This window comes from Rhea pennata, chromosome 20, assembly GCF_028389875.1.
Source record: "Rhea pennata isolate bPtePen1 chromosome 20, bPtePen1.pri, whole genome shotgun sequence".
Classification (NCBI taxonomy): Eukaryota; Metazoa; Chordata; class Aves; order Rheiformes; family Rheidae; genus Rhea; species Rhea pennata.
This window is the reverse complement of record NC_084682.1, coordinates 3,468,219-3,480,543: the sequence shown is the minus strand read 5'-3', so window position 1 is coordinate 3,480,543 and position 12,325 is coordinate 3,468,219. Positions and strand designations below refer to the sequence as shown.

The 12,325-nt window shown below is 34.9% G+C and overlaps 1 protein-coding gene across 1 annotated transcript in view; it reads left to right on the top strand.

The window, feature by feature from the left end:
• The window catches only part of BRIP1 (BRCA1 interacting helicase 1), a 75,335-nt gene that overhangs the window by 42,340 nt on the left and 20,670 nt on the right, over positions 1-12,325 (top strand). Inside the window, exon 15 of the mRNA XM_062592443.1 lies at positions 11,526-11,685. Within this exon, the coding sequence (XP_062448427.1) occupies positions 11,526-11,685 (160 nt within the window). The remainder of the gene's footprint in view (positions 1-11,525; positions 11,686-12,325) is intronic.

Sequence of the window (12,325 nt, the reverse complement as noted above, 5' to 3'; positions counted from 1 at the left end):
TAGGTAACATGTTCTATATCAGCAATGTAACAGCATACATAAGAATTTGAATGTTAAACATTTTGAAGCGATACATAGGCTATTTTAACTTCAAAAAAATCTATTCCATTGTAAGGTTAGGAAGTCTACAAAATCATGTCTGTCTTTAAAAATCATGCCTTCGATTTACTTTCTAATCAAGTAAGAAAGTTGTTTGTTTAATGATAAAGTTTAATTAGTGAGACAGTATATTTTAAAGAGTTTCCATTGCATTTTTATTCAGTTCACAGTTCCTCAAAAGATTTTATTTTTTGCAAATAGATTTCACAAAACAAAGCTAATCTTCAAAGTTCTATTTTATGGCCTGCAAATGAGCTGTTTAGATGATTAGTAGACAAATTGCAGTGTTGCATTTAAAACTCTGTATTCAGCTGTTTTGCCCTATTTTTAATCATGAGGTGAGAAGGTTTTTTTGTTTGTTTGTTTGTTTGTTTTTAAGAATCAGTTATTTTTTTGGTTTGCTGTTCCTTTCTCTTCCTCCATTTGGAGGTGAGGAGAGGAAAAGGGGACTGGGTTGATGAAGGCACATTAAGCATTCACTGTTGGAAGAAAAAAAGATATTCCAAGTTAGGTAAGGTCACATAATTCAGACCTCTGAAACAGAAAAACAGCTCCTTAGTAAAAAATTAGCACAGTTCCAGTGAGGTCAGAGGATTTATGGTAAAATGCATGTTTAAAGACCCTGTTACTCTTTTTTTTTTTTCTTTTTTTCCTCCCCATCATCGAGTCCTTTTTGTGAGATAGATAACTCATCCTGATTTATTCTCATTATTCATGCTCTTTTACCTGTGGAAGCCTATCTTATCTATCTTTTGTTATAGATACGTTGTATACTTAATTAACTTTGGCAGATTGCCTTAATTTTTTTAATAAAGTCATTGTGTAGTTTCTTGCTGCTTGATTAATTGCCTTTGGCTGAAGTGCACGTTTCTAATGCTGATGGCGTTGATGAGAGTTGTCATGTGCGTTGTCATTATTGTGAAAAGTTTTCTTACTTTGCATGTCTGTATTTTTAACATTTGCTTTTTTCTTTGTCTTAGATCCAGACTTATGCTAATTTGTCAGGAGATTAATCCTACTCCCCAAATGAGAGATTATAGATAATGCTGAGAGTCAAAGGTGATATCTTTCTCTCGCACTGTAGCTTGTCTTTGTGTACTTACCTATGCAGTGTCAAGCATCACACGTTCAGTACATGATTGCATTGCTGAGGAATTGCCTTGGCTTTTCTACGTACACTGGCTTGCTGCATGGCAATAGAAACATCACTAACCTCTTTGAGAAAGTAAAGAGAGTATGTATTAATCCTCTTTATAAGTTGATTTAGTAAAGACAGATTTAAAATGCTTCTGTTTTAAAAAAATATTTGTTCTGTTGATGTTTGTAGAAGATTAAAAGCAAAAACCGACTATTACTCGCCTGCTGTTGGAGCCAGTTCCCCAAGACATACATCTAACTGCCTCCGTTTATTCTATGAGCTGCACAGCATTCGCAGACTGTTGGCCTAATGCCTAGAACTACACGTCTGCTTTGAATCAGTTTTCCCACATGGCACTGTGCTTCACTGCTGATGTGCCACTGAGACAGTCTTGTCTTGTCTTTTTTTATATATATATATATTTTTCCCCCCACCCTCACTTCATTCTGGAAAAAAGAGGTCAAAGATGACTGAACTTCTATTTTGACTGGTAAAGAAGAGGACATCAATGTAGGATGCTGACCTCAGTAGTGAATACGTGTTCTTTAGTTAATAATTATTTTGCATTTGATTCAGCAACTGCTTTAAAAAGTCCTTTTAGAAAAGATTTTGCTGGAGATTTTTCTTTGTGTAGAGGATTGTTCTCTCAGTAGAAAGTGGAAGTATAGTGGTAGCCTAGGGTGAATGTACAAGCAGTTCTTGCAACATAGAAAGCTGTTGTCTTGGTTAATTTTAAAACCACAAAAGAAATCTTGTTTTGAGCCAGGTTGTTTAGAAACAGCTGTGACAGAGCTCAAAGACTGAATACTTCAAAGGCTATCCAAGTTGTTTTGTGGTAAAACATGATAATTTTTGGGGGAAAAGATTTTATATAGAAAGCTGCTTTAACTGGAGAAGCAACATATTAACCACATTATTCTAGAGTCTTTGGCGTGCAAAACATTTCATTTTTCATTACTGTTGTCGCCATTCACATATTTCATTATTTAAGGAGGTTATTGAAAAATTGATGGTATGTTGGTACCAGAGAGACATCCTGTAGGCTGCAGTGTTGATTTATGGCACATGGAACACAGTTCAGTGCTTCAGTTTCCTGCTGGTGAGCGGCACTTTGTCACTGTCCCTGCAGAAAAATCATACCAGTGAAATCCCCTGTGTTTCCCCCAAGTTGAGTGATGCATACTTTTTCTTCAAAAATGATTATGAATTATTCACCTTTTATTGTGCTGGAGTGTGCACATGGTGATCAGAATCTTGTTCATAATACAGAGTTTTTCACCATGTTCAGAGTTTAGTTTAATTATGTAGTTGAGCTGCGTGGTTGCTTTTATCTTTTTTTTTTTTTTTTTTGTTTTGTTCTGAAGCACAGTGTATCTGCCAGGCCTGTGTGGGCTGCTAATGCAAATTTTCCCCCACATTTCCTAGCCTTTGTAAGTATCTCAACACCTGAGTCTTGGTATTAATCTTTGAGGTTTTCTTTAAACGTACAGTGCTTAAAACTTAAGACACTTTCCCACACCAGTTTTTGGAAATTTATAGACACCTATGTTGTTTTAGAAAGTTTTGTTCTTCAAGCTCTTTCTTTTGTGAAGATATAATATGAGAGATCTAAGTGAAAAATCTCACACAATGTGCAGTAGTAATATAGATTTCCGATTGAGCATCTCTAGGGAGATGCTTAGAGAAAAGATTCCATGATATAGACCACCTGTTAAGAATATTAAAAGCCTGTATGATCTTTCTTCATAACTCTGGAAGAAATGCAAAATGTCAGAATAAATATGATTTGGGTAGAGGTTTTCAGCTTCTTGAATTTCATCTCTAGACTGTTAGTCTTTCAAATAAAATGTAACTCTTCTTTTAGAAGAGCAAAATGTGCTAAGCACAATCAATTTCAATTTTACTTTATTCTTGTAACTATGACTACCTGTGCAACCTTAAGTTCTTGAAATCTCTTTTCTTGTAACTGTTTTTGCTTTAAATGGGTGCAGTTTTATTTTATGTGTTTGGTTTGCTTTTTGCTTTAACAAATGGCAAGGATTAGCCATTAAATACACATTGGACCATGTCCCCTCTCAGTTGGAAAGGAGAGGTTCTGAAAAAGTGAGGAATGTGTGTTTTGCTTTGGAAGTTGTGCTTAGATGAGCATAAGCACTAGTCTCATTCCTTCACTGTCTCTACTTTTATTTCAGACTTTTCTAAGAGCTTTTTCCACATTTAAATTCCTCAATTATATTTATATTGCCTAGTCTTCATGTCCCTTAAGACAAAGAATTTTTTTTAGCATACCGTGTTCTCTGTTTTCTTTTAGATATTGCTTTTATAGCAGAATGCTTTCTTTTTTCCAACATAAAAATGTCTTTTGCTTTTTTTAAATATTTTCTGTTTTGCAATTATGGAGCATACAATTACAGAGCCTCCTTGACACTCTGAGAAAGGATATCAGACAGAAGTTGTTCTGGAGCTGCTACTTTGTAAAAGAAGTCTTCTCTTCATCGCCTGTGGTAGCCCGACTATGATAATAAATGGTTGGGGAAATGTTCTGTAGCCTCCCATGGATAAGAATAGCATCTCTGTGGCCTGCTTCCATTAAAATGCCATATTAAATTGATTTATTTGGCACGTAAAGAAAAAAATCACTTGTTTTTAAGTATAGGGATTTATGCATTTAAAGGTAACATCCCTGTAATGTATTGGCTAAACCTGTAATGGAAACAATTAAAATGTGACTATTTTGTGTGTATTTAGTATTTTTCTAATTTTCCATTTACAGTGAGCAACAAATGTCTATTTTGAAAGTATATTTTTACTTCACAAATGAAACATTTTGAACACAGATATTTTAGCATTCTGTTTTTAAGGAAGTAAAACAGTGCAAAATGTGTGATAATTAGAAATGCAGAAAGTGGAATTTGAAGTTTTAAAATACTTCTTAATGAATGGTTATGTTAGTATTCTGTACTAGCTTAATCATTCAAAATAATTTTAAATACTTGCCTATATTGTTGGATACCTCCTTTAAACATGAACATGTTTCTGTAACTGTCTATTGCTTAACCTTTCATGAAAATCTAATTGAGTGTAAACAACTGCTTAAATAATTCAATGGTCTAAGTTATTCTTGGCTGGTACAGTCCCCGCCTAGTGCAGTGCAAAGGACTGGGTGTCAAGCAAAGTTTTGGCTGTATGTGTGTGTGTATGATGAGTGTGATTGAGACAAAATCACAGTTGAATGTGCATGCAGGTTAATTTAGAAGGAAAAGAAAAAGATGAAATGTCTATTGGCTGTCCTAGTTTGGTAAATGACTTGTGACTAAAAGGTGCAGATTTTAAAAACATCTAATACTTGTGGTGCTGATCATAAACATTGTTGATTTTGGTTGATTTCTGCTCATGCTTGCAGCATTTTTTTCTTATCAATAATACTGTGCTTTTTTATAGCACTATTTTTCATAGTTCTGGAGTGCTGTTTGCACATTTATTTTTAAAATTTGAATGATGGACATAAGAGGTTACTGGCTAGTTGATCCAAATAGTTTCCCTCCTGTTCTTGGAAAGAATCCAGCTTTCTCCTTTCACGCCAATCCTTCTAGGAAATAGCTCTTGCCCCTTCTTTCTTTTAGGCCCATTTCATCACTTTGTTTACTTTCTTCCATCTGCTGTTTCCTTTGTGTTCACTATTAACCTCAAATGATTTCTTTTTAAACAAAAATAGATATGGAATTAAATTACTGATCCAATACCACTGTATTGCCTTTGCTTGTAAACTGTTCCCCCAGACAGAAGAGCTCTAACAGCCCTCCAGCCCCGTTACAAATAGGATTCTAGGGCATTTAATACAGAGGCTTGGCAACCTTGTAGTTCAGGGAACTTTAAAATGGCTTTTACTAATGCTTTACCTTTCCAGAACATCTTAGATCTTGAAGAAATATTTTTATATGAGGCTGTTACACCAACGTTTAATTGATGTGAAAAAATTGGGTGGAGTCTGATCAGATGTATTCTCCAGGGCTGCTTTAAAATAATATTACTTTAAGGCCACTACTGTTTAAACAAAAGACTAAGTGCATTTGTTTAATGACTGAGTATATTTTGGAATTATCACTAGTACAGAGACAAATTTCATTCTTTAAAGTAAAATTAGAGCATTGAACCTAGTCATTAACCATCATGCTAAACAGACAAGAGCTTTGAGACCGGTGGGAGAGTGGTTTGAACAAAAAGTTACAGCTGTAGCTAACCAGCTGACTCAGCAAACTGCATCCTCCTGAAAGCTTATTAAAGGTAATGCAATACCTATGGAATTAGATATATTGTAAAAACATCTGTGCCTTGAGATCATCAGAGGATTACTTCTGTGGAAAATATGATGTTCTCTATAGCTTAAATGTGAAGAAAGATCTATCAGAGTCTACAGGGTATTTCTTTTTTCTTTTTTTTCCCTTTCTTCACTGAAAGGTAAAGAGGAGGCAACTGATGCAGTTCTGGCTATGCTGTGATATATAAGCAACACGTACTGTTTTTGCAGACAGCCCAAATGGTGGGAAACATTTTATAGTAGGACACGAAAACTACATTTCTTCTTGGCATCCTATCTGAATATAAGGGTTTTTATACATATAGGAAAAAGGAGCTTTTTATTTGTTTGATTTTGACTCCTGCTATTTTTCTGTCAAGATGCAACTCCTTCATTAATTAAAAATTTTACAGGGAGCAAAAGTGATTTAACTTTACAAAGTTTTTCTATAGTACTGCCTATAGGCTGTTTAGATTTTCTTAGTTACTGAATTACTTAAAATATCAGTTGTAGATATGCATCTCCCATGGTCAAATTTATGATGTATTCTTTTTCTTTCATAATGTGTTATTGAAATTGAAATACTGGTAGGACATTTAAGTGTTGTATAATTTAGAAAGGTGTAAGACCTTATTCATTTCTGTTTAAAATATACAGAGATGTCTGTTTACTCTTGTGTTTTTAAGTTTGTTTAAGTACATTTCAGATGAGAAAGAAAGAAACACTAGCTTTAAGATTAGAACAGCATGTCTTGAAATAAGTTTTGTTGTTTTATTTAAATGAATGTTTTAGTTTTGCTCTCTCCATCCTAATAAGGTTTCTCAGCAGTTGGAATTGCCTTTGAATTATTATTATTTTTTATTCTCATTTTTGTGGTTGTTTTAGTGTACCTGTGGAATTTATGGCCTTTTTCACAATGTCGGATTGTGGATGTATTTGAAGAGCACAATTCAGATGACAAGTTCTCTTTTCTCTCTCTGAATCTAATTACTGTTGCTGAAATAGTTGTTCATCCTATATGTATATGCAGAAGTACAGCTGGATATGCGTCCATACAGCTGCAGTTTCTTAGAGTGTTTTTGGTACTGAAAAGTGAAAAGTGAACAAAGCTGTAAGGCTATTCCAAAATTATCTGGAAAAATGAACTCTTTAATGGTCCTGAGACAATTTGTAATTTCCCTAGTTTGTGTCCTAGGTAAATAAAATGATGTGTTTTAGTCTTAGGAGATGTAAACTGACGGTAATCTTCTTCATCTCCTCCCTCTTTGGAGGATTCTCTTATTGGGAAGGAATCCCTTGTTTGAAATCCCTAATCTCCATGTCCGTATTCCACTAGTTTAGAGCTAGATTCCCTTTGGAAGTGCTTCCTGTTGTCAGCTCAAGGATTTCAGCAGGGAAGGGCACAAGTCAATCTTAGTGTGTTGTCTCTCCAGAAATCTCTGTTTTTACAAACCACAGCTGGAAATGGTTCCTTAAGAAGCATATGTTCATATTATATTAGAAAAATGTGTATACAGCCTGGAAATTAAATAGAAAAAATTTGTAATATAGGATTTATTTAAAGCTGACACCAGGTCTATTCCTTACTCTGTTTCATGTAAATGTAAAATTTTGATTTCTGTATGTAGAATGTGCATTAATGGACTCATACTGGGAAGGTTATGTAAGAGTACAGCATTATAGCAACTTCATGTATCTGTGTGTCACTTTTATATAAAAAGTCGGTGGATTGGATGGTGACCCTGTTTTCTGCAATTGACTGCCTTTTCCATCCCAAGTGTATCGTATCACTCTTAGTGCTACCACAAGTCTGTCTAGTGAAGCCAGTCCTGCTGCTCGGCCTCTGGGCTGGCTGTAGATGTCTGTTTTTCATTTCTGAAGTTTTATGCTGACTGTGTGTAGAACTTCTATTTGACCCTTCAAACACGTTTCCAGCCCACTGGAGACACACTTGGATTTGAAGCAGTGCTTATTCAAAAAGAAAATTCTAGTAGCAAACACATGAAGAGCTCTGCATGGGAAAAGGCTTTTAGATCAATGTTAGTCCTTTGAGAATTGCTGACTTTTTGCACTAACAATGGTGCCAATACTGTGATTTTTTTTTTTTTTTTAAGGAAAACCTAATGGTTCTTTCCTTTCTCCTCCCAATTGTCTTTTATTTCCAAATAACAGTGAAACTATTAAGTGTCTTTAACATTGGAAAGTGAACTTTAAATCATTAAAAAATCTTACATATAAACAAGATGAAAAAATACTGAAGTTTGGAGAACTTTCAGTGTAAAATGATGGTCTGCTTTAAGAGTTACAAGAGATTTGTGTAAGTTTTTTCTGCATCTTGAAATACCTTTTGTTTAGTTATTGCATTAGTGTATAGATGATAAGACAGCTTGTAGTTTTGAAGATACATAAGAGGAGTACATAATACAATTGTACATAATACAATTGTAATTGGTAGTTATTACTAGTTAATAGTTGTTAAACTAGCCCATAAAGCCAGAGTTACTTTGCTCTTACAGCAGTTTAGGTCATGAGTGTGGCTTCATGTTCCCTTTCTGTCCTGTACTGCTCTTGAAAATCTTGTTATGTTTTCAAGTGTTCCACAGATTCCCCAAGCACTTTTTGATAGAGGCAGTGTTTTAGTCATTCTTTTTAACTTTACTGGCAAGATGCTATCCATTCATTACATGAGCGAGTGCTAAAATATTTAAAGACTATTCTGTGTAAAGAAATTTAGTAACAGGTGCTTGTAGCAGGACAAGAGCTAGGGAGTTGTAAACCAGAATAAGTAACTCATCATGTTATAATGTTTTCCTTTAGACCCTCCCTCAGTCTTAGGTATTTGCTTTTTAAAAATCACTGTCAGGTAGTAATGAATACTGCAGGAAACATGCATTCCCACGTTGTGCTGCAGCAGTAGGGTTGCTGCAGTTAAACTTCTCAACTTCTTTAAGGTGCTGGAAATTACAATGAACTTGCCTTAGGGCAAAATGCATTACACAAATCTTTGATCTTACTTCATGACATGGGAAACCCCTAATGCAATTTCTGGCACTGTATAAAGCAAAACAGCAAATGGAAAGGGGCAAAGATTTTTCTTTTTCCTTAGGATTTAGCCTAACAGTGAAGCATAATGCCAAGAGATGTTGAGAAAACCTTTTCCCCCACTCCCAAACTTCAGGAAGGCTCCATAAGCTGCCTCAAAAAGCAGATGCTGATGAAGATGGATGATGGATCTAGATAATGCACTCATAGTTTCTAAGGATCATAACTTACAGGTGCTTTTAGATTGCAGAAAGGAAAAAAGAGAAAAAGTACCAAAGTAAACATCCTTCAGTGCATAGGAAGATGACAGATTCTTTCTAACAATATTTTCTGCTCTCTTGGAGGAGGACCCGTTTGTTAATAAACCATTTGAGAATCCATTTTAACGGGATTTAATAAAACATATACAGACTGCCTTGCATTGCAGAAACTATTATTCCCTTGGGTAGAAAAAGTGACTGACTCTGGACATTAGTGGCTGCTTCCTGTGATTCCTGGCATTATATCTTGCTCCCATTTGCACTTTTTTCAAACCAAAGTGAAATAATTCTTCATGAGAATCCTGCACTTGATTCGTAGCTCTTATGAGGCATTTGTGTGTTCTATATTTTATTTATTTGTATTCAATCATGTCCCTAATTCTTGCTGTTGTAGTAGCTGTATCTGTAGCGTGGGTATTGTGTGCGTTTGTGCATACTTCCTGCATATAAGAAAGTTTCCATAGCCAGCAAGCTCCATTAAATCAGGAGCTTATAACTTTGGTGTGAATTAAATGAATTGTTTTGTTATTGCCAAAGATTTTCACTTTCATGAATAATTTGCACATTTTCCTCAAAAACTTTGTATTTACTATTGTGATGGTTGCTGCAAATGAAAAGAGAAACCTGAACCTAGTAGATACTTGCCTGAAGGGGCTGGTGACCCACAAAAGAAAAGCTGTTTTATTAAGAATTTGGGGGAAGGCTTTTTAGTACCGTATTTCTAACGATGAATAAAAGTTCTCCCACACAGGAAAGAAATTCAGTAGAATTGAATGAGAGAGTGAATATTTTGTAAGAAATATTATGATTTTCTGTGAAATCAGCAGGCTTTTGTTCTGGTAAAGTAAAAAACAAGTTTTGAGTTCTGATGTTTCTGCTAAGAACACCTTATAAAGATGTGTTTTTAACATAAATAAATAAATAAAAAATGCCAAATGATTTCAGCAGCTGAAGTGATAGGTGAAGGAGAAAGTCAGGAGACCTTTTCTATAAAAAGAGATTACAGACAGGAGGCTGTTACAAAATGTGCTGGTAGAGAGGGTTACAAGTGGTAGGAGACACACGTTTAGAAGAGATGATTTCTTCTTCAATAGCCTCTGAATGTGTAGGGAATTGTTACCAATATTCATCCTTTTTTTTTTTTTTTTTTTTTTTGCACTTACTTGAGTGGTGCATCTTGTCAATATTAAGCAATCATAACTCCCTAAACAGCAGCTTGAACAAAACTAAGTCAAAATTCAACAAGTGACACAGTATTTGTCTACTCTGAAGCACATATACCTTGAAGAGAGCCAGTGTGGACACATTTAAGTGTCAGAGAACACATTCAGATGTTTAGTGTTGAGAATATGAAACATGCAAGTGTTCTTATAAACAGTTCCCTATAAATTTGCAAAGGCTCTTCCTGCAAAGTCACCTATGTCAAGAGGTAATTACCATTAGCTCTGCCTAGCAACAACACTTGAAATATGTATTCAGACAGGGGACAGATCAGTTAAGTAAGAATATAAACATCCAAGCCTTCAGATCTTGGCAGAAGGGTATCATGAAGGCCGTCGGGTAGGAGTTAAGGGATTCTGTGGCTTCTTGAGCAGTGAGCTGGGACTAGTGCAGCTTATAGACCTTGACACAAAATACTGAGATAGTCTTCAGTGAGTGAAGTTGGAGGGAAGTACAGGCAAATTAAGAGCATAATCCTTAATAGAGACTGAATTCAAAAATCTCTGTATGTATGAAGCCAGGTAACTCTGCTGCACATCAGTTAATGACACGCTAGGGATCACTGGACAGTAAAAGGAGTGAATTAAAGTATTTACTTCTGTCCACTGAACCAGATCTGCTCAGTTCATTATAAAATGTGTGGGTTGCCTTTCCTTTTTCTTGAGGGCAGTGCTCTGCACTATCAGACAAATATGCTATGTGGAAGAAAGAATCCTCTGCTCCCTACCTTGATAAAACACAGTCTCTAGGAATTGATGAGAAAAGGGCACGTGATCACTGCTAACTGCAAAATGACGCCCACCCATCTGACAACAGAAGCTGTATTAAAGTCTAACTTTACTTTTTATAATGCAGTACATGTTTTCATTATGTTCCTGCTAGAAGTGAAACCAGCTGTTTGCTTACAAGATTTGAACATGTATGTGTTTGGAGGAAAATAAATACAGTTCAGAATTTGGTAGATACAAAAATTTCATAGGCCCTTCAAGAAGTAGAGGAGGTTGTTGGTAAATCCCACATCCATAGTTTTCCCCCCAAGCTTACCTATGTAAATTTTGATGTATTGAAATGTTGGAGAATTAAGACATAAATGCTAGTGTTAAGTAAATTTAGAATTTGCTTTCAGTCTTAGATATGGAACTCTTGGTAATCAGAAGAACAGATAATTTCTAGTTTTCTTGTTTTGAGGAGTACCAGAGGATGTTCTTTAGTGATCACTTTCATAGATTTAGAGAATTTTGCTTTGATAACTTGAAAATCCCCGTTGTTTCTAATTTGCAAAATTAGTGGCCATCATACTAAGGGTCACATAGCTGTGGAGCAAGGTATAGTAGGGAAATATACTGATAAATGCAAATACTGAATAATACAATTTCACAAAAATAAGTGTTTTGTTATATGATTTATTTGAACTGTTCAAATGATTGAGCTTTCATTCCTACTTTCCTGGATTTGTGTTTGTTTTCAGCTGTTGGACAAATTAAAAGATCGCTGGATGCATACTGGGTTGTGGAGAAACCTCGAGCTGGTCAAGACAGTCATTGCAGAGCCTCAAGGAGGAGCAAAGAGCGACTTTGATGAACTGCTGAAAATATATTATGATGCAATAAAATGTAGAGGAGAAAAAGGTATGTTATTCAGGCATATAAAAAGGTTGATACAGGTGCTTCAGATTAAAAAAGTGACTGATATTTAAAATATTTCACAGTTAGAATAAGGTATGGATTCTAACCTCAGCTTAATAAGTTATTGTGAGAATGGAGGGATTTTATCTACTGTTTGTATTGTTGTAGGATGATGCATAATCCTAATAATGGTATTCAAAAGGCAGTGAACTGTTTAAGGATATTCATTTACACATTCAGGAGGGTGTAGATTGGCTACAGCTTCTCAAAGAATCGAAAGTACATTGCATAGCTATGATTTACCATCTTGTATTACAGCCACTATGAGATTTCTTTTCAAAATATGTAAATATTTGTATAGGAAATAAAGAATAATAGTCTGTAGGGGAGTAAATAGTATGGCTTTTGGAATGCAAATGTAAAGTTTAAAATTTTTAATTTTGTAGTAGATACACATGTTTTTCATGTAATTAAGTACCATTATTATATAATGTGGATTTATTTTGCTAGTTCATTTTCAACATCTCAGTGTTACTGATCAAAATAAAGGTAATCTCATCGTTTGACAATAAAGTGTATATTTTTATATTTGGTCAGCTTTTCCAGACTGATATGCACTGCATTACGCTATATTATTTTTAGC